The following is a 23,828-nucleotide window of genomic DNA, read 5'->3' as shown; positions in this document are numbered from 1 at the left end:
AGATACAACTCTATCTTTCGCATAACACACGCTATCAGCAACACACTCAGGTCAATGTTTCTTTTTAACTTTATACAAATGAGCAGCCTCTCACAACAAGTGGAGGATCACTTATCCTGCACGCCACCGCAGTGAGAAGCAAGCTGCACAATTCAATCAATCAATCAATCAATTTTTTTATATAGCGCCAAATCACAACAAACAGTTGCCCCAAGGCGCTTTATATTGTAAGGCAAGGCCATACAATAATTATGTAAAACCCCAACGGTCAAAACGACCCCCTGTGAGCAAGCACTTGGCTACAGTGGGAAGGAAAAACTCCCTTTTAACAGGAAGAAACCTCCAGCAGAACCAGGCTCAGGGAGGGGCAGTCTTCTGCTGGGACTGGTTGGGGCTGAGGGAGAGAACCAGGAAAAAGACATGCTGTGGAGGGGAGCAGAGATCGATCACTAATGATTAAATGCAGAGTGGTGCATACAGAGCAAAAAGAGAAAGAAACAGTGCATCATGGGAACCCCCCAGCAGTCTACGTCTATAGCAGCATAACTAAGGGATGGTTCAGGGTCACCTGATCCAGCCCTAACTATAAGCTTTAGCAAAAAGGAAAGTTTTAAGCCTAATCTTAAAAGTAGAGAGGGTGTCTGTCTCCCTGATCTGAATTGGGAGCTGGTTCCACAGGAGAGGAGCCTGAAAGCTGAAGGCTCTGCCTCCCATTCTACTCTTACAAACCCTAGGAACTACAAGTAAGCCTGCAGTCTGAGAGCGAAGCGCTCTATTGGGGTGATATGGTACTACGAGGTCCCTAAGATAAGATGGGACCTGATTATTCAAAACCTTATAAGTAAGTAGAAGAATTTTAAATTCTATTCTAGAATTAACAGGAAGCCAATGAAGAGAGGCCAATATGGGTGAGATATGCTCTCTCCTTCTAGTCCCCGTCAGTACTCTAGCTGCAGCATTTTGAATTAACTGAAGGCTTTTTAGGGAACTTTTAGGACAACCTGATAATAATGAATTACAATAGTCCAGCCTAGAGGAAATAAATGCATGAATTAGTTTTTCAGCATCACTCTGAGACAAGACCTTTCTGATTTTAGAGATATTGCGTAAATGCAAAAAAGCAGTCCTACATATTTGTTTAATATGTGCTTTGAATGACATATCCTGATCAAAAATGACTCCAAGATTTCTCACAGTATTACTAGAGGTCAGGGTAATGCCATCCAGAGTAAGGATCTGGTTAGACACCGTGTTTCTAAGATTTGTGGGGCCAAGTACAATAACTTCAGTTTTATCTGAGTTTAAAAGCAGGAAATTAGAGGTCATCCATGTCTTTATGTCTGTAAGACAATCCTGCAGTTTAGCTAATTGGTGTGTGTCCTCTGGCTTCATGGATAGATAAAGCTGGGTATCATCTGCGTAACAATGAAAATTTAAGCAATACCGTCTAATAATACTGCCTAAGGGAAGCATGTATAAAGTGAATAAAATTGGTCCTAGCACAGAACCTTGTGGAACTCCATAATTAACCTTAGTCTGTGAAGAAGATTCCCCATTTACATGAACAAATTGTAATCTATTAGACAAATATGATTCAAACCACCGCAGCGCAGTGCCTTTAATACCTATGGCATGCTCTAATCTCTGTAATAAAATTTTATGGTCAACAATATCAAAAGCAGCACTGAGGTCTAACAGAACAAGCACAGAGATGAGTCCACTGTCCGAGGCCATAAGAAGATCATTTGTAACCTTCACTAATGCTGTTTCTGTACTATGATGAATTCTAAAACCTGACTGAAACTCTTCAAATAGACCATTCCTCTGCAGATGATCAGTTAGCTGTTTTACAACTACCGTTTCAAGAATTTTTGAGAGAAAAGGAAGGTTGGAGATTGGCCTATAATTAGCTAAGATAGCTGGGTCAAGTGATGGCTTTTTAAGTAATGGTTTAATTACTGCCACCTTAAAAGCCTGTGGTACATAGCCAACTAACAAAGACAGATTGATCATATTTAAGATCGAAGCATTAAATAATGGTAGGGCTTCCTTGAGCAGCCTGGTAGGAATGGGGTCTAATAAACATGTTGATGGTTTGGATGAAGTAACTAATGAAAATAACTCAGACAGAACAATCGGAGAGAAAGAGTCTAACCAAATACCGGCATCACTGAAAGCAGCCAAAGATAACGATACGTCTTTGGGATGGTTATGAGTAATTTTTTCTCTAATAGTTAAAATTTTGTTAGCAAAGAAAGTCATGAAGTCATTACTAGTTAAAGTTAATGGAATACTCAGCTCAATAGAGCTCTGACTCTTTGTCAGCCTGGCTACAGTGCTGAAAAGAAACCTGGGGTTGTTCTTATTTTCTTCAATTAGTGATGAGTAGAAAGATGTCCCAGCTTTACGGAGGGCTTTTTTATAGAGCAACAGACTCTTTTTCCAGGCTAAGTGAAGATCTTCTAAATTAGTGAGACGCCATTTCCTCTCCAACTTACGGGTTATCTGCTTTAAGCTACGAGTTTGTGAGTTATACCACGGAGTCAGATACTTCTGATTTAAAGCTCTCTTTTTCAGAGGAGCTACAGCATCCAAAGTTGTCTTCAATGAGGATGTAAAACTATTGACGAGATACTCTATCTCCCTTACAGAGTTTAGGTAGCTACTCTGCACTGTGTTGGTATATGGCATTAGAGAACATAAAGAAGGAATCATATCCTTAAACCTAGTTACAGCGCTTTCTGAAAGACTTCTAGTGTAATGAAACTTATTCCCCACTGCTGGGTAGTCCATCAGAGTAAATGTAAATGTTATTAAGAAATGATCAGACAGAAGGGAGTTTTCAGGGAATACTGTTAAGTCTTCTATTTCCATACCATAAGTCAGAACAAGATCTAAGATATGATTAAAGTGGTGGGTGGACTCATTTACTTTTTGAGCAAAGCCAATAGAGTCTAATAATAGATTAAATGCAGTGTTGAGGCTGTCATTCTCAGCATCTGTGTGGATGTTAAAATCGCCCACTATAATTATCTTATCTGAGCTAAGCACTAAGTCAGACAAAAGGTCTAAAAATTCACAGAGAAACTCACAGTAACGACCAGGTGGACGATAGATAATAACAAATAAAACTGGTTTTTGGGACTTCCAATTTGGATGGACAAGACTAAGAGACAAGCTTTCAAATGAATTAAAGCTCTGTCTGGGTTTTTGATTAATTAATAACCTGGAATGGAAGATTGCTGCTAATCCTCCGCCCCGGCCCGTGCTACGAGCATTCTGACAGTTAGTGTGACTCGGGGGTGTTGACTCATTTAAACTAACATATTCATCCTGCTGTAACCAGGTTTCTGTTAGGCAGAATAAATCAATATGTTGATCAATTATTATATCATTTACCAACAGGGACTTAGAAGAGAGAGACCTAATGTTTAATAGACCACATTTAACTGTTTTAGTCTGTGGTGCAGTTGAAGGTGCTATATTATTTTTTCTTTTTGAATTTTTATGCTTAAATAGATTTTTGCTGGTTATTGGTGGTCTGGGAGCAGGCACCGTCTCTACGGGGATGGGGTAATGAGGGGATGGCAGGGGGAGAGAAGCTGCAGAGAGGTGTGTAAGACTACAACTCTGCTTCCTGGTCCCAACCCTGGATAGTCACAGTTTGGAGGATTTAAGAAAATTGGCCAGATTTCTAGAAATGAGAGCTGCTCCATCCAAAGTGGGATGGATGCTGTCTCTCCTAACAAGACCAGGTTTTCCCCAGAAGCTTTGCCAATTATCTATGAAGCCCACCTCATTTTTTGGACACCACTCAGACAGCCAGCAATTCAGGGAGAACATGCGGCTAAACATGTCAGTCCCGGTCCGATTGGGGACCGAATTCTCTTCACAATCTCAGTTTACTGTGTAAAAAAACACCAAGATACTATCAACAGTTACTTAATCACTTAATTACCTTTAGCGTGTGCTGACAGCATGTGTCCTCACCCTTCCCTGCTTCACGGACTCGATATGTCAAACCCAGGCGCGGTCCTCAGCGTCTCACAAACGAACGTCACAAGGTCGAGTTCCCGGCAGTTCTGCTCAAATCACACATGACTTATATGCAGAACGCCATCCAATTATCTGCTTCAGCTGCAAGTCTTCAAGGCCGCACGTGAGCCCTTGCCACAGGTGTTCCACATGACGCTAATAAGGGTGAGGACTCTTCAGCCAGCACTTTCTCCACAGACAAATCAGCCCTCATGCCACCTGGAGAGCAAAGAAAAGAAAAGAACACCAACACAGCCAGCCACGCCCCCCCCAACACACAACAACTGCAAAGGTATTAGCACCCCAGTTCACTGACTTCAAGATTACACAAGCTCTTCCCAGGTGATTCTCAAGCACAGATGTTCAGGTCTGGAGTTCTCGGAGAGGTGAACGTCTCTGATAAGTGAATATGTCTACAAGTTCAGTACTTTGCCACAGACAGATAAACTTTTGATCTTATGAATCCAAGACGATCATAAACCCAGACATTCTGACTCTTTACTCAGCTTCTCAAGTGCTGAGATCAACAGATTCCATAAAGATCACAGCATCATCTGCGAAGTCAAGGTTAGCAAAATTTTCCTCAACAACAAAGGTGCCTTAGTCACCCAGGGTATAGGCGTCTTCTTCTTGCATATGGTTACGGCATCTACAAACTAGATGGAGATTCTGCAAATTTTCAGTAAGTCCCAGAGCAATTGGATGAACCAAAAATGGAAACGTTTTGCAAAACTCAATGTAGGCTGCATAGAAACACTGCCAAACTTTACTGCTTATTTTTCTATCACTGTTTTTGAAGTATAGCTGCACTAAACAGTTACCATACAGTACCACAGTTTGTATTTATTTCTGACATAATGCAGATATTGAAGAGATACAATTGTCCAGAGGTGTACTCTCTTAAGACGTGCTGTACACTGTAGCTTGCGTGTGTCAGCTGGCTAAATAGCGCTACTGAACCAGCTCAATCCAGTGGTAAAATAACCATCGCTATCTTGACTTGCCTAACGCTAACATCAGAGAATGAATTCTTTAATGTTCCCACATGAAACAAATCAAACTACATTTCATCTTTATACCAACCATCACAACCCTTGCTGTATCACTAGAGTGACCCCTTGTCCACTAGAGGGGGCCAGCACCCCAGTTTGACAACTGCTGCATTAAACTAAGAGAAACCATGTATTGTTGCTATAAAATGACCATGACAATGAATTCATTTTAGTAAACCAACCTTTACTTGAAATATCAATATTTTCTCAGAAAGTATAAATAATGATTTATGAATGATTTCACTTTTATACAAAAATAATACATTAGGAGAAAAACAAATCATGTCGTGTCACAAGTGTGAGTGTCCTCTGATCAGATGGCAGTAAATGTGCCTATAACAGTCACAAACAACCGACATAACAACAATAATGACCTAATATTGAACAGGAGACTGGATCTGCCACACCTGAAACAAGCCGGGGTTTACATCAAAATCAATGTCTTGTAAAAACATACCTAGATAAAAAGAAATTAATGCCAACTGTTGTGTCCACCTGAAACTGTCTAATACTGTTTGTCTTCACCCACAGTTACTGAACCTCTGCTCCTCTACATCTCCTGAAGGATTAGAACAAAATAGCACCCTCATCTCTCACTCCTTCACAAATGACTCAACCGCATTGACTGTTTTGTGTGGGAATACTTGTCAATATTTTCATTGTACGTGGGGTGTCGCTGCCATGACTTATGAGTAGTGGTGGGCACAGTTCAGCTAATCAGCTAACAGCTTATTAGCAAAGCTAACTTTTTCATAAGTACATTAGTTTTTCAGCTAACTTTGAAAATTGTTACTCAACCGTATTCACTGTTTTGTTTGGGAATACTTGTCAAAATTTTCATTCTACGTGGGGTGTCCCTGCCACAACTTATGAGCTGTGGTGGGTTCAGTTCAGCTAATCAGCTAACAGCTTATTAGCAAAGCTAACTTTTTCATAAGTAGATTAGCTAACTTTGAAAATTGTTACTCAGCTGCGTTGACTGTTTTGCTTGGGAATACTTGTCAATACTTGTCAATATTTTAATTTTACTCTGCCATGAGCAGTGGTGGGCACAGTTCAGCTAATCAGCTAACTAGCAAAATTTTTCGGCAGATCACCTTTTCAGCTAACGTTGAAAATAATTAGTGGGCCAGTTAATGCCCACTAAATTCAGTGGCACTAACTTTAAGTCAGCTAACAATAATAAATAAAGTTTAATAGTCGCAAGTATTTCTAAACACCAAAATCATATGTTTGTTCCTGTTGGAGCTTGTATACTAGTCCAGTAAGTGAAACTGACACATTGTGTGAATGCAATATATATATATATATATATATATATATATATATATATATATATATATATATATATATATATATATATATATATATATATATATATATAGATTATTTTCACAGTCTGTCTGTTTTTCAAGATATTAAAGATAAAAAAAAATCAAGCCAAAGGTAAATTCCTATAAAAAAAAAGGTAGTAGTTAAAGGTCAGCAGTAGCTTCAGCAACACGTTTTAGAGGTTTATTGGCTTTCAGTAAGTGGATTAGAGGTTATTAACGCTGACTTTTAAGTTAACTGTGCCCACCACTGCCTGTAGGATTTAGAGCAACAAAGCAATCTCATTTCTCGCTTCACAAATTCAACTGCATTGGCTGTTTTGTTGGGGGATTCTTGTCAGTATTTTCATTCTACAGGGGGTCCCTTCCATGATTTATGAGAATATGGTACGTCCTCACACTGCGGCAGAAAAGGAACAAGGAAGAGACAGAAGGGCGAGTCTCATTCCTGAAATTCACCTGAACTGGTGTGCAAACAACAGACAGAGGAGTTTCAATAGAGGGAGACCTTGGGTGAGTCAGCTCCCCCCCTTCTACAATACAAGGCAGATTACATAGCAGGATATCTTTCAACATGTGGTCATTTCTTTCAACATTTGGTCAAATCATGCATACACGTCACTGCGTTAATATCTACTGGCAGACATTTATAGGCTTTTTGTGCCATTTTTGAAAGGCAGCATCATCAACATCAAAGAATTGATGGTGCGTATTCATTTCCAGTCTCCACTGGTGGACCTCCGCATAGAATCCAGTTATACAAAGCATTAGATACATTATAGACACATTGCATAGTCCTTTGAAGATTGTCAAAGTCTTTCAATCACAGTGTACACTTTGAACAAGTTGAAATGATGAATCCCTTGGATGAGAAATTGTATTAAGTAGCTGTACCATCACAAGTACAGTAAAAATGATTGTGAGGGAGAAAACATGGAAGACTCCTTCAAAAGAACCATACTAACCATTGTTTTAAAAGCCCAATATATGCAATTTGCCAGTGAGTTAAATTACTGGGAACCATTTTCCAGAACATACACCTGTAACTACAGGATGACCCCCCCCCCCCCCCCCCCCCCCCCCCCCCCCAAAAAAGCAGAACCCAAGACATGTTGGGGAAGATGAATGGAACAATAGCCTTTCCCAACATGTCTTGGGCAACCAAGGAAAAGATATTTTGCCTGGTGGACTCTTTCGTCAACAAATCATACTATTTGGAGCATAATTTGGAAAGAACATTACTTTTATGCAAAGCAACCTAGATAACTGAAACTTTGCGGAATAATTGTACACAAGCTGAAGTTTAAGTCCAGCAAATTTCAAGGAATTTCTGGACCTTTGTAGAATTTATTACAATTTTTATGGGTTTTGTTTATTTTTTGTGTCACCCTCTACATCTGCTAAAAAAGTAACATTCTTAGTGCTGTTTGTCTGTCTGTTAGCAGGGAAAGAGATAATGCAGATATTAAAACTCTACACATGCTAGATTTTTTTCATAGATGTATCTGCTGTTATATTTTGAGAAATTCACAAAAATGTTGAAAAATGCCCTATTTCGCAATGTTGGAGAGAAAGAAAATTCCTGGTCTGCTCCAAACGTTAATGGTTTCTTCCTTGGCCTGTACCCCACCCTTTCAGCAACTTTCAAGAAAATTGGTTAAGTAATTTTTTCGTGATCCTGCTAAGATTGATCTCTAATCATTTCAAAGAAACGTGTTGGCTGAGGTATGTGCTCTCTGAGCACTCTAGTTGTGAATTAAATTTTTTGTTTGTTTATTTTCTAACAACTTTTTGATACTTAAAGCATTCTTGTAATAGGTAATCCATTGTAGTATTTTATCATTTCAGTGCAATTAAAAGTGCACAAGACCTGAACACCGTTCCTGATGGTGCTTTCAAATGGCGCGGTGAAATTCCAACAATGTTCATTCTCAGGTATGCACTTCAGTTCTGGAGCCACAACAGTGACAGTTAAGGTTGTTATTGAGAATAAAATTTGGCTTTGCAAGGCAAAACTTCAAGTGAAAAAGTAAACACTGTCCCATTAACACATCTATTGGAAACATTTGGACTCGTACTGAAAAACAGTATTAGGAGTGAAAAAGTTGCACTGAAAAAAGGACTATAAAAATATCTAATTTTGAAATATGTTTTTGAATACAGACTGTGTGATTTTTTTTTTTGAATACTGATGAGTTTTACAATCACAGTCTTTACAATTAAAAAAAAAAAAAAGCTTTTTTTTTTTACCATTTTGACATTAAGGCGGGAGGCTTGAGGGGCGGGGCTGCAGAGCGTGATGACTGTATAATATGCATATAGTAAGTCCCTTCGGCTGCTCCCTTGTTTGCACTTGGGGTCGCCACAGCAAATCCAAGGTGGATCTGCATATTGAATTGGCACAAGTTTTACGCCAGATGCCCTTCCTGACGCAACTCCACATTACATGGAGAAATGTGGCAGGGGTGGGACTTGAACCCGGAACCTTCTGAACTGAAACCAAGCGCATTAACCACTTGGCCACCACCCCTTATGACTGTATAATATGCATATAAACTGCATAATGTATGTGACACCCCTCTTATTCTCATTCATTAATACAGCTTTTTTCAATACATATGTTTCTATATCAGTGTTTTCTTTTTCAGTTGACATTTTGTCTTTCAATGCTAAATTTTATTTTAAGCTTCAAAGTTTGCTGCCACTGTTCTGGTTCCATGTTCAATCAGGACAACTTCTTGCAAACACACAATCCTTTATCCTTTGGTTAAATGCTGTGATCATTCTAGGGATTGTAATTCTGAATTTTGTCTGTGCAGTCTGTTGAAATGGGAAAAATTTAAATGGTGATGTACTGATTTGTTGCCACATCTGCCATAGGTAGTATATTATTTGTGCAGAGCTAATCATCATTGCTTAAGTCAACCAGTATCATACACATATTAGTAAGAATACATTATATGCTTGCAAACACATTTAACACAATCTTTTTCAGGCCAGCTGTAGGATACCTTGCCAACTAAGTGTGGGGAACTGTTATGATGACAGGAATAGGCTAGCTAGCTACCTAGCTAATGCAATCACAACCTACATTGTCATACAAGTCATAAATTTTGATTTTTCACTCCAATGTCCACCAAACCTGGCACCCTTATGGGTTTTGGAATTGCCCAGTCAAGATCAAATTTACCAGCAATCAATCATTGGGGTCAAAATTGTATAAGTCAAAGGTTAATAATTTGTTTTTCACTCTGATTTGCAACAAACTTGGTACACATATGAAGGTGGATTCTGGAATTGCCCACTAAGGTAAAATGTTCCAAAGGTCAACAATGGTTTGTTTGCTGACCTACTCCTCCCAGGTGTTTTTGCTGATTGCTGCCAATCTTGGTATGTCAGTGAAGGGTGACCTCAAAATGTCTCTTAGAGAATTCATTTAGTCAAAGATCAGGGTCAAGCAAATACATTTTCAACCAGATTTGGCAAAAGGTAGCACACACGCATGCCCTTGGATTCCAGGATTGCCTTGGTAAGGTCAACCACTGGTCAAGATATTGGGGACAAATATCAGATTGCCATAACGCTTACTGCCCTCATACCCATGGGTAGTATTACCTAGTAATTTTTCTATTGCTACTTTAATCACTTGTGCTGTTTCAGGCAAATCAACTGGATTGTTTCAAAGCAATTAACAAGGCCCCATTTAGCACAAGACACAATGTCTTACTTTTGATTTGGACACCAGAAAAATGTTTCAAAATACCTGTGTTGCAAAAGTGTTTATAGTTTGCCATCAGTAATTTGCAGTACAGATGAAAAGTTTTGTTATCATCCCAGACCACAGGTCTTTCCAAATCTTTAATTCTGGTGTTTTTTCACATTCTGTTGTATATTGTACACAGTATTTTCCCACATAGTGGGTATCATGTTTCTCCCTGCAGTTGCTATCTTAACTTGCTAGCTGATGCCCTGTGAACTTGTGCTGCTGTTTCTAATTTGCAAAAATCCATCCAGTAGGTGGCAGACATGTGAGTGCACTACCAAGAAATGTGTTCAGATCATTATACTGTACACCTTTAATTGTGCTGAAACACTAATAGTACATGGTTTACACAAAATTGTTCACTATGCTGGATTACCAATCCCAGGAAAGTTTCAAGTACCAATAAATAGCTTTTAATTATTCAGTTTATTTATATAGTGTCAACTCACAACACCTCAAAGTGCTATAAAAAAAAGTATGGTCTAATAGTGTTCCATATCAAATTAAAATTGATCCTGAAGATACTGAAATTTGTTAAAGGGTAATACTGTGCAAAATCCATTTTGTCAAAAAAAAAAAAAAAATCCCATTCAGTATGGTGGGTTTTTCATGGTAGAAATCTTAAAGGTCCATCATTCTGGCAAATGTGCATGGCATGATTGCATGATCTGGCAGATATCAGGTGCCTTTCCTGACTCAACTCTACATCAACAAGAAGAGCGGAGATGGGCAGGCTTGAACCCATGACCTTCTAGCTGCAAGGCAAGAATGTGCGCCACAATACAATAATAATATTAGTATTACAACACATCTGCTCAGTGTCTTTGGGGTATATTTGCTACAAACATTAATATCCATTTTTAAGATACATGGTGCCTTTTTTTTTACATGACCTTGCTTTTTTTTTTTTTAAGCATAAATTTTTTTTTTTTTTTTTTGGAAATTCTCTGTTTCAGTTGTATGTTTTTGAAAATAGTTTCCAGTATTTCCTAACCTCTACATAAATTGCAAATATTCTGCTCACAGAGACAAAATGGCCTGTATGGTCCTCAACAGGCAATTTTTTTTTTCTTACAGATATTTCAGGTAATTGTGAACGTCACAGTTCTGCTCTGAAGTCCAATGAAAGGGTCGGAATTTGTGTGGCCACTAAAGAAAGATATGAATCTACCAGTGACATCCAGGACCCAGATGTGAGACAGTCTGCATCAGATGGTACTTCAGCATTCCCAGACTGATCTGTTGGGATTCAGAATCGTCTTCATTTTTCCACCGTCAATCACAGCATATCTGTGACTCGCCTCACAGCATTAGTTTCATGAGTGTTTTTCTGTGCTTGGTTTGTCTTTGTTCCTTCGTATTGTCACAAAAAAGAAAAGAAATTTGATATTTTTGAAAATGGACATGAAAAATTGAATACTGTTTTCAAAGATTGTGGTCCGAGGAAGAAGAAGAAGAAGAAAAAACATTTATCCTTGTTGATCACTTGTGACAGAGCGAGTCCAGTCTCCTCGTGTGACTCTGTCTCATTTTCATCACCGCCTGCCGTCATCGCCACTCCTTGTTTATTGACCGACTCATCAACCAGCGCGCTGTTGCCGGTTATTAAGCGTTGCCATGGTTACCACGGTGAGAAGGTGGAAAAATGTGCTGTGGTTGCTGAGCACCGATGAAGTCAGGTGTGCACTCTCACCAAGCTTGAAGCGGACACTGAAAACAAGGAGAGAAATGTCAGAAAAGGTTAGGCTTGAATTACTTAAAGACAATAATACAATCTGTGCAATAACTCAGATATGATCAACTAGTCGTCACCCCCCCCCCCCCCGCCCCCCAAGAGTAAACTAACGAATGAAACCTAAGCAAATACATCACCTCTGCACCTCCATGTGCCACACCTGACCAAATACATTCCTCATCCTTCTTCCGCTGACGCGAAAAAGCCTTGTTTCCATTAACAGACTTTTTTTTCCTTTTTCAGATTGTTTGTGGAATTTATTTCTCTCCTGTCTATGTCGGTGGGTGGAGGCAGCTGACCCCGGCGTGACCCCGAGGCCGGCAAACAGCGTTACCTGATAAAACTGACCTGCAGCTTTCGGTCATTAGACACTGGGCTCTGAGCAGAGGTGAGTTTTAAACAGTCTCAGGTATAATGGAGGGTTCTGGGCAAACAGTGAGTGTTATAAAGTCTGAGCCAGCCCGTCATGTCATGAGAAGAACCCACAGCTCTCCATTCTGCAGCGACCAAATAAAGGCCCTGATAAGAAAATACCTGGCAGAGTCTGCACACTAATCGCTCTCTAAATACTGGGCTTGTGAAACGCCACCGCGCAAAGTGCAACCAATTATGTCCTGCTTCAACACCTTATTATTTTCTGTCTGCAGCCTCAGTTAGGTCCATAAGTATTTGGACAAGGACCGTTTTTCCCAGAGGCTGTCAAATGTGGCCATTGGGTATTGCAAAGATTTTGTGTCCGTCTGTCTGTGCTCAGCATAACTCCAGCCCTATTGCTGCCAGAGTCTTAAAATTCACATCAAACATTCTTGGGACACAGGCCTTGGACAAGTTCAAAGATGGTTAACCTTGACCTATTTTAAGAAGTATTTTAAGAGGTCAAAATGTCACATTCTGTTTCATATATTTGTGCTATGAATCATCCATTTTTTTAGGGGCGGAAGTGACAGCCAATCAGAGTAGAGTGGCACCGTGACATCACTGACTGGTGTCTCTCTGGTGCTTCAAAACCGCTTCATTTATGTGTAAATATAACATGTTTCTCATATATTATGTAAAAGCTAGCAAGAAATAAACACTTCTAAAATTGAAAACACTGTTTTTGTAACCTGATAACACCTCTGGAGTGATTTACAAGACATCTCGTGAACGTCAGCGTGCACTCTAACTTCCGCTAACTCAAAGCTAAATTAAAGCTCGTATGCACAAACGCATGGCCTCCTGCAGATGCCATTAAAACGTAAATAAAATATTGTTCATAAGCGATTGATTTTATTCTGCAACATTAATATAAACATACACAGGCGACTGTGTCAATGATACATGGATAACACAATAAAGCATAAATGCTTATTTCCATTGTGGTCCTTGTGAAATGATCATGTGACAAAATAAAGGGGCTTAATAGGATCTTAATAATTAATGTAAATAACAATAAATGTGTGTGTCTGTATATATATATATATATATATATATATATATATATATATATATATATATATATTGCACTGGGATACCAATTAAACAACTGTAAATTATAAAGCTGACAGTGCTCATACGGCCGAGGGTATTTTAGTATTGTGTTATATTTATACTTCTGCACAAACACCACCACAGAGGAGATTAAATGAAGCTATAAAGATGTGCTTGTAGTTTTAATTCACTAAAATATCATATTAATCATTTGGAACCATGGCCATTTGTACACACACTGCTTACATTTTCAGAGTCCATAAGTAATCAGACAAACTAAATATAAGGATTATTTCTATTACAACCGCAAATCAGTAAAAGTTAGAATGACATGTAAAATGCAAAAATACAGTGATCCTTGATTTCCGTTTTGTTGCAGACAGTATGAACCTAAGATATTTAATGTTTTGTGATGTCAGCTTCATTTAATTTTTTATATACTATGCATCCATTCCTGCATTTAAAACCTCCAACAAATTCAAAAAAAAATGTTGGGATGGGGGCAATTTATTTCACATATAAGTATAAATCATCACTTTTTGAGAAAGTTGTCTTGAGAGATGTCTGGGGATAGATACATGAACATTTCCATGTCACTATATGTCTTAGACATCATTTACATCAATTATTAAGAAATACAAACAGTATGGTACTGTATGATAAATCTGTGTCAAGTAAGCAGTTCTCAAAAACTGAATGGCCATGGTGGAAGGAGACTCATGAGGGAAGCCACCAAGACAACCAGACGACTCTAAAGAAGTTATAGGCTTCTGTGGTTATAGAAAGAGTTGCAGTTTTACCAGAAGTCACACGGGAAACCTGAGCCCATATTTGATCTGCTTTCCTGTTTTACAATCCCTTTCTACCCCACTCCAACATGAAGCAGTTAGTGGGGATGCAACAGGCAAAGGTTGCACCATATCCCAGTTTCTCCACTCACATCCATGGAAGTCTATAATTCTTTCAGAGCTGTAATGGGTGTCTTAGTGGCTTCCCTCACTAGCTGTCTTCCAGCATGGTCACTCCATTTTTGAGAACTGCCAACCTAACACAGATTTACCATACAATAACATATTTTTTGTATTTCTTAATGACTGGTGTAACTGAAATCCAGGACATATTCAGTACCTTGAAAATGTTCATGTATCCATCCCCTGACTTGTCTTAAGAAAACTGACTGTAAAAGTGATGATTTAATCCTTATATTTAGAATGAATTGCCCAATCCCAACTTTTATTTTATGTTTTTATTCATTTTTGGAATGTGTTTCAGGCCTTAAATGCAACAATGGATGTATATGAACAAATGAAATGAAGCTGACCACACAAGACATGAAATATTTTGGGTTCATTCTGTCTGCGATAAAACACAAGTCAAAGTAAATGTAAGGATGACTGTGTTTTGTTTGTTTGTATGCACTTTCCATATCATCCAGCTTTTTCTGAAGGAGATAGAAGTTTGCACTATGCCAGGTTTCTCCAGTTAGAACGTTCATGTATCCATGATGTATGGATCCATATCCTGACTTGTCTAAAGAAAACTGGCTGTAAAAGTGATGATTTGTATCAATAATAATACTTGTGTTTAGTTTGTCCAAATACATATGGGCTTTTATAATGCAGGGGCTGTGTATCAAAATAGCTGTAATTCATAAACGGTTAATATGATATTTTTGTTAAACCCCTTGAATTAAAGTTAAAGGTCGACATTACAAGAACATCTCAACAGTTCATCTCTACTGTGGTGGTGTACAGAGGCAAAATTCCAAAAACTATGTCAATGTCCAAATACTAATGGACCAGGCGGTAATTATTTAGACTAGTCATAGTTTAAATGAAAATAGAAGGAATTCACTTTTTAAATATTTGACACCCGAGTTTGGAAATATTCTAATTGGAGCGTAAATTCAATTTTTGCCAAGTAAATGCAAATTTCTATTAAGTGAATCCAGTTTGTGTAACGAATGATAAAATAGCTTAGCACACTGTTTAACCCTCCGAGGGATTTGTGTGACTTCCCCACTACATCGGGCAGAGCTGTGACCCATCATCCCATCAGCCTGAACACTGCGCGTCAGCGTGGGAAATTGAGCGTGTGAACACACCGTGGACAGCATGTCAGGGTAGAGCGATCACTGAGAGCAGGGAGAAGTAGGAAAGAGGAAGAGGTATAATTAGAAAAAGAAGAAAAAATATTACACCCCCCTCCCTCCACCTGGCCTATCAGCAGCCTCACTGTAGCATGGATGACACAAAGCCTGGAGAAGTTTGATGATGGGCCTGTTTCCTGATGGCAGAGGCGACTCTTAGAGAGGAAAGTGAAAGGAGGCAGCATTAATCAAGAGACGTTCAGGTTGAGGAAGCAGGAGATTGATTAGATGGAACCTTAAGAGGAAATAGGATTGTGAGGAGTATCATATATGGGAGAGCCTCAAAGGACAAGTTGGGTGTAAATTCCCATGATGCTTCACCGCTACTGAATGTTATGGAACTCTGAATCTCATATACAGACATAACCAAGATCATTAGCTCTGAAATAAATTAATAATATAACACAGGTTTTGAAACTGAAATACACTTTGACGATTATCCCTAAGAAGTTGCTGGACATAATAGCTGGCCTATACAGACGTACTATGAGTGCTGTACGGAGTGGAGGCAGAGACAGAGTATTTTTATAGTGGAAAACTGGCATTCCTCAGGGATGTGTTTTAGGTCCTACACTGTTCAATGCTTGCCAGGACTGGGTGTTGGGTAGAGTTGTGGAAACCAGTGATTTAGGTGCCTATTGTTGGCGAGGAAATGTTTACTGACCTTGACTTTGCAGATGATGCTGGTCTCTCAGTTTTTTTTTTTTTTTTTTTCTGTTATCAAGAATACCACAATTGTAGCATTTGAGAAGCTGAGCAATCGGAATATCTGCATTTGCAACTGTCCTGGATCAAGAATAAATTCCAGGCTTCCAATGACTTCCTGGAGGTGGCCAACAGAAATCTATCTGTGTGCAAAGAAATCATCTGACTTATAGAGGCATTCACTCATCTTGGCAGTGAGATTCATGTCTCTGGGTCCTTGGCCTTTGAGCTCAAGACACACCCGAGAAGAGCTCATGAAGTCATGAGGTCACTGGATACAGATGTTTGGTGATGGTGATATCTTTACAGGAGAATGAAAGTCCAGGTCTTTGGGGTCCTGGTGCTTCTTGTCTTACTGTATGGTTGGTTGTGAGACTTGGATGCTAACCAGTGACTTAAGGTGACCACTGGATGCTTTTGATGCTAGGACACTTTGGAGGATCCTTGGGTACTGTTTGAAAGACTGTTACTAAGCAAGACCCAGATAAGGACTATCAATTGCATTGTTTCATTTCAGTCATTTGATATGAAAAAAGGGCAACTTTGTCACTGCTCCTAAAGTTGGCCAGGCTCCGCAATGCACTGAGTACCTCCACTCAGTGTTCAATGGTTTTGCTTCATGTTGGAACAACATGTGAATTTTCCACCCCAACTCTCCTTCAATACTCTCCTACTGATGAGGTCAAACCAAATACCAGCAGGAGTCTGAAAGCTTTGAGCAGCAACAGAAGCAGTGTGCACGGCCACAAGTGTTTCAAGTGTTTTGATGTGCGATTTTGATGATTTGTTTCAGTGCATTTGAACTGCGTGACTGAACTAAGAAAATTGTATTTACCCAGGAGAGACCCCCAAGTTGCACCATCTTGTTTACAGGAGCGTCCTAATGTGACAGGAATTAAACAAGTCAACACACAATCATAACACACACGGCTTGTAGCATCGGCGCCTTCCTTTTGTTAGCGTGTGTCCAGATTGCGTTATTCAATCAGAATGGCGTGAGGATATGAGGCTGGTTTTTTTTAATACATGTAGTTCAGGGATGGGCAACTCTATGGACAAGGAGGCCAAATATAATTTTATATTTATTGTCAAAGGGCTGACCACATCTTACATCAAGTGAAACATCTGTCCAGCAAACCTTCTGGAATGCTTGAAGTCTAAATTTAAGATTGAGAACTTAAACAAAAAAAAAAATGCTGGAATAATCGTAGTATACTTCTTGGTGGTGCATACTTGCATTTTAATCAACATGATCCATCCATCCCTGGTTCTCAAGACCAGGCACCTAAGTGGCTCTACTTTACTCTATTCTACTCTTCTCTTTTTTTAGATATTTAGATATACCTTAGTACAGGGGTGCTCAAGTTCGCTCCTCGAGAGCTACCTTCCTGACACTCTTAGTTGTCTCCCTGCTCCAACACACCTGAATCCAATGAAAGGCTCATTAAAAGCCTGCTAACAGTTCTTTCATTGGATTCAGGTGTGTTGGAGCAGGGAGACAACTAAGAGTGTCAGGAAGGTAGCTCTCGAGGACCGAACTTGAGCACCCCTGCCTTAGTAAATACACTAGTAGAGTTCTACCTTAAATTTGGAATATATTATAGAAGACATAACTTACTGAATTTTCATGATTACAATGCACCACCAGAAAATGTTTCCAGACAAATTGCTTGGAAGTTTTTATTTCACTAAAACTCTAAAAACATGATTTGCAGGTGGGAGTGATGACAATTTTTTTTCAGTATGGATTAGCCACACAATAGGTTTTCCAGTTAAATTGACTCTGCATGCATGAGGTCCCATTTCAAATAGTGTTCAACTCTATCACAGTACAAATGAAGTCTATGAAAAGTTGATTTAACACTACGTGCACTCACTGCAGGGTCAATTGAAGCCTGCACATAGTCTTTCTTCCAGGTTGCCCATGCCTGATCTAATGCAAGACCAAATTAAACTTATACATCAAGTAAGGGTGGTTTAGGAAACAATAAGCAGCTACATTACAGAGAAAACTGTAAAAATTCTAAAATTTGTTTGTTGTCATGCAAACGTCCCCATAAAGATTAGTGAGACGGATAGGCAGATCGAAGTGAGCTGGTTGTTCTGACCCATGTGGGTTAAAGACTGACCGTCTTGCTTGAGGGCATGGAGCTGAGAGTACTGATGTTGTTGGTATCCGTGAGAACCATGGTTGATGGGAAACGCGATGGGTGAGAATATTGCGGGGAGTCCTGTTTGTGTGGATACACTGCAAAGGCAAGAACAGCCAACAATTACAAAGTCCTCATTTGTACATGGACCCATTGTAAACTGAATGTATGGTAAGAGGTTTACAGTAAACCTCAGTTGTTTAAGTTGTTGTAATGTCATGATCATAATGGACACACGATGTATATATTTAGCAACATTGCACATAATAGACATTTTACGCTGCAACAGTAGTTGTTAATAAACAGTACTCTTCAAAAAGTTTTTTCAGGATTTTGTTGACATTTTAAGGGAGTTGTTCTTTAAATTAAGACCTTACAACATCTTAAGCTGCACAATTTCAGCATTTTGCAGATAAATTAACAACCCCGATGTACAACCAATGTTCCAGTACTCAAGATAAATAAGATTACCATTGCGCTATTGTGCTTCACAAAACCTCGTGACAGTTAAGAGCATGCAGCACTGTGTGTTACTGACTGTGTGAATGTGTGACAGCAGCCATGAAGGGCTGCTGGCTCATGTGGCTCGGAGACTGTTGCATCAGGCTCTGCTGGTGCGGACTGTGGAGCTGCTGAGAGAACTGAACCGGTTGCAGGGCTGCCAGGCTGCCTGCAACACTGTTGATCACCGGCACCGTCTGAGACTGTGACGTGTTCAAAGCTGGTGAGACACAGCGGGACATTAATGAGCTCAGCACCAAACACAGCACTATTAATAACTTTAATTTGAGTGTTCTGATGGAGGGAAGACTTACTCTGTGCTATAGCCATGACTCCAGAAAGAGGCATGATGAGGTTCTGTGTCTGCTGATGGCTGTGATGGGAACTGTGGATGTTGGTCAGTGTGCTCACTGGAGGGAGTCCTCCACCTGAACCAGAAATCTGAACATGAAAAAAAATGAGACTTTCCATGAGACTTTGCACCCTTTTTTGATTGATGGTTCATGGTGCAAAATGAATAATACACACTTGTTTTTGAAGGTATGTCCAACATACTATTTAAGCCCTAAAGGTCCTTTTTCAGTTATTTGGTTGTAAATGTGTCCAGCTTTAACAAGAGGTGAATGAATGAAAGATGTTTAAAAAGCTTAATCTCATAGAAGCAACTCAGTCTCACGGCAAGTCGTGATTCAGCAACACGAAATATACATTAATTTATTGGTTTGTGATATTAGGGAGATTAGGGTTGGGGTAGGAGTAGGGTTAGTAATAGTGAGTTTAAAAAAAAAATCCGTCACGAAAATTTGACTAATTTCGTCAAGGGAGCACAAAAAAAACAAACAAACAAACAAAAAAAATGTGAGACTGGCCTGCATAGAAGTGGTGAATGTTTCCTTAGCTGTGAGTGTGGTCATGGGGGGGGGGGGGGGGGGGGGGGGGTGCTGGAGCCTAGGATGCAAGGTAGGGTACACTATGGACAGGACACCAGTCTTTTGCCAGGCCATATATAGACTGACAAAACTCTGTCACACTCACAGTCACACAGACAGTCAATTTGAAGATTACAATTCACCTAATCTCCATGTTTTTTGTAGTGGGAGGAAGTTGGCGCACCCAGAGGAAACCCATGTGAACTTGCAAACTCCACACAGAAAGGACCAGGCAGATATCGATCCCAGGACATCTTTGCTATGAGGCAACAGTGCTAACCACTAATCCACCGTGCCGCCCTGACCCTTGTCATGTTTTACATATTGCGATTTTGTCCCTTTTTCTTGTGATTTACTCTTTTTTTCAAGTTTTAAGGTGACGTGAATTTATATACACTGCTTGACTTATCTACAGGTCTTAAACAGTGAATCAGATTTTTCTTCAAAAATGCCTTTGAAGTTAATACAGAATATTCTTTTCTGTGTTAGACAGTAGTGTTGCCATACGATATACTTTATTGTCCCACAGGGAAATCTGTCTTGGACTCATATGCAGCATACGTATGTCTTCAAAGTACAAAAAAAAAACAATCTACATAATAGATAACAATGAAAGTGTGTGTGTGCACATCTGACCTTTGCTGAGATGTTATAAAACTTTTGTTTACAACTGCTCAGTCATTACAATGGTGGATTGTGTTTGCAGGAAACTGTTGAATTCTCTTTTTTGTGGAGTTTCGATCAGAAATTTATAGCAAACAGTCTCACTACTAGTGTTATAGAATAACTAGCGTCTTGCTTGTGGGGATCCATGTGCTCTAGATTGGGTAGTGTTTATAAAATAGGTAGCTGACATTTTTCAAGGGTGGTAATAAATTAAACAAAGCTTGTATAATGAGCTGGAATGGTGTGTGAGTCCAGAATGTCTTTAGACCGTTAGACCTCAACAGTTTTTAGAAGAAGAACTCACCCCTTTTATTTTCCCTTTTAATGTTAATTTACTGTCTCAATGTATTTAAAAGTTGTTTAGGTTCTTGTTATTATATACACACTATTATTATTCTTATTAATTATTCTTATTATTCTTATTCTTATTATTTTGTTTTATTATTACTTCCATTTTGTCATTTGATTTTTTAAATGGACCACAATGGAAATAAGTGTTTTCACTGTCATCCATCCATTGTGTCATCCATGTATTTTTAACGTATTTGCAATTATATTATGTACTTACATTGAACTACTAAATCAAATCATGCATGCAGGCACCAATGCTTTTAATATAAAGATGATTTACTGCCCCCTGCTGGAATGGCGTATGAGTCCAGAATCTAGTTAGCAACATTAACTAATATCTGTAGCTTCTTCAAAAATACGTTCCATTTTGGCAGCGTTCATCCTTGACCCAAAAGACACAATTATACCAAACGGCACATGTTAGCTGTCCCCAGTTTGTCCGTGATCAAAGTTACACGCACGCACACACAGAGAGGTTTTTGTCTTTTCTGCATTCTGCTGCAAGCAGGTGGTTCTAAGTTTAGACATGCAGAAACACGCAATACACGCATAGACATGCAATACACTTCTCAAATGTTAGCTCTCCCTGGTTTCTCAGCGAACAAACCCATACACACACAGGCACGCACACAGAGGCCACTTGGCTATTAGAATATAGATGAATAAATGTAGACCATATGTTTTTGATTTCTTTGTCTTGTATGTTACTCCACTATGTTTATGCTTTGGCAGTATGATGGATGTGAAATAGGCATTAAATTACATTAAGTGGCATTTTTTTAAGCCAGTGGGCAGGCCACCAGGCCATACACTTAAGTGCACTTGTTTCCAGTGTGGAAGGTTCCTGGTTCAAACCTGCTCATGCCCATTCTCCATGTAATATGGAGAATGAATGTGCATTCAGTGTAAGACTTGTACAAAATCAACATGCAGGTCCACATTGGATCTGCTGTGGTGACCCCAAGTGCCAACAAGGGAGTAGCCAAAGGAACTTGCTGGCATTTTAAAAAAAAAGAAAGAAAGTGTGATTTAAAAGGCTCAAAGAACTGAACCAGTTTCAATTTATCCATCCATCCATCCATTTTCTTCCGCTTTATCCAGAGTCGGGTCGCGGGGGCAGCAGCTCAAGCAAAGCCACCAAGATCTCCCGATCCACACACACCTCCCCCAGCTCCTCCAGGGGAACCCCAAGGCGTTTCCAAGCCAGCCGAGAGATGTAGTCCCTCCAGCATGTCCTGGGTCTTCCCCGGGGCCTCCTCCCAATGGGACGTGCTCGGAACACCTCTCCAGCGAGGCGTCCAGGGGGCATCCGGAAAAGATGTCCGAGCCACCTCAACTGACTCCTTTCGACATGGAGGAGCAGCAGCTCGACTCCGAGCTCCTCCCGAGTGACCGAGCTCCTCACCCTATCTCTAAGGGAGCGCCCAGCCACCCTGCGGAGGAAACTCATCTTGGCCGCTTGTACTCGCGATATCGTTCTTTCGGTCATGAGCCAAATCTCATGACCATAGGTAAGGATTGGAACGTAGATCGATCAGTAAATCGAGAGCTTTGCCCCCCTACTCAGCTCTCTCTTCACCACGACGGTCCGATACAGCGACCGCATCACTGCAGATGCTGCACCAATCCGTCTATCGATCTCACGCTCCATCCGTCCCTCACTTGTGAACAAGACCCCAAGATACTTAAACTCCTCCACTTGAGGCAAGGACACTCCACTGTTTCTACAGTTTCAATTTATTTTCATTTATATAGCACCAAATCACAACAGAGTTGCCTCAAGGCGCTTCACACAAGTAAGGTCTAACCTTACTAACCCCCAGAGCAGCAGTGGTAAGGGAAAACTCCCTCTGAGGAAGAAACCTCAAGCAGACCAGACTCAAAGGGGTGACCCTCTGCTTGGGCCATGCTACAGACATAAATTACAGAACAATTCACGAAATGAATATACAGGAAATGCTGTTGGTGCACAGGACAGGAGGGTCTCCAGCACAAATACAGTTTGGTCCACAAAGACCTTAGCTAAAACAAGTTCCTTAAAGAACCAATTTTTGCTGAAGCTCTTTGGAGTAGCATTTATGTTGCACAAAGAAACCTTTTTAATGGTTCTTTGAGGCTCCTTTGTCAGTTCTTTAAAGAACCATTTGAAAAACGTCTGTTTCCTGGGAGTCCACATAGAGGGGAAACTGAGCTGGGACAGGAACACCATACACTTGGCAAATAAAACAGGCACAGCAAAGACTCCACTTTCTGAAAATTCTGAGGAAAAATAACATAAACCAGAGATTGCTTGTCTTTTTACCACTGTACCATGGAGATCATCCTCACATACTGCCTCTGTATGTGGTTTGCCAGCTGTACAGGGACAAACAAGAAAGATCTCCAAAGGGTTACCAAAATGGCAATGAAGACCACTGGGTGCCCTCTACCCACACTGGGGGAACTTTCATGGCTCTTACTGTCTCAGGAGAGTCAACACCATCCTAAAGGACTCATCCCATTTCCCAAATTTCCTGTGTTGTCTGTTGTGTCAATAGCATGGCCCAAGCAGAGGGTCACCCCTTTGAGTCTGGTCAGCTTGAGGTTTCCTCCTCAAATCATCAGAGGGAGTTTTTCCTTACACTGTCACCTGTGTGCTTGCTGTGGGGGTTGGTAAGGTTAGACCTTACTTGTGTGAAGCGCCATGAGGCAACTTTGTTGTGATATGGCACTATACAACTCCTGGCAATAATTATGGAATCACCGGCCTCAGAGGATGTTCATTCAGTTGTTTAATTTTGTAGAAAAAAAGCAGATCACAGACATGACACAAAACTAAAGTCATTTCAAATGGCAACTTTCTGGCTTTAAGAAACACTATAAGAAATCAGGAAAAACAATTGTGGCAGTCAGTAACGGTTACTTTTTTAGACCAAGCAGAGGGAAAAAAATATGGACTCACTCAATTCTGAGGAAAAAATTATGGAATCATGAAAAACAAAAGAATGCTCC

General features: G+C 39.8%; 1 protein-coding gene across 2 annotated transcripts in view; it reads right to left on the bottom strand.

Annotated features, from left to right (window-relative positions):
- Window positions 1-11,069: 11,069 nt before the first annotated feature.
- The window catches only part of hnf1ba (HNF1 homeobox Ba), a 35,799-nt gene continuing 23,040 nt past the window's right edge, over window positions 11,070-23,828 (bottom strand). For both annotated transcript variants that reach the window (XM_034169181.1, XM_034169182.1), the window contains exons 6-10: window positions 19,206-19,332; window positions 18,929-19,111; window positions 18,370-18,488; window positions 17,076-17,120; window positions 11,070-11,891 (exon numbers count right to left, since the gene is read on the bottom strand). In XM_034169181.1, coding sequence (XP_034025072.1) covers window positions 11,871-11,891; window positions 17,076-17,120; window positions 18,370-18,488; window positions 18,929-19,111; window positions 19,206-19,332 — 495 coding nt within the window. In that variant the 3' untranslated portion in view covers window positions 11,070-11,870. The remainder of the gene's footprint in view (window positions 11,892-17,075; window positions 17,121-18,369; window positions 18,489-18,928; window positions 19,112-19,205; window positions 19,333-23,828) is intronic.

This window comes from Thalassophryne amazonica, chromosome 4, assembly GCF_902500255.1.
Source record: "Thalassophryne amazonica chromosome 4, fThaAma1.1, whole genome shotgun sequence".
Lineage (NCBI taxonomy): Eukaryota > Metazoa > Chordata > Actinopteri > Batrachoidiformes > Batrachoididae > Thalassophryne > Thalassophryne amazonica.
The sequence above is the reverse complement of the archived record's forward strand: the minus strand, read 5'-3'. Positions and strand labels throughout refer to the sequence as shown.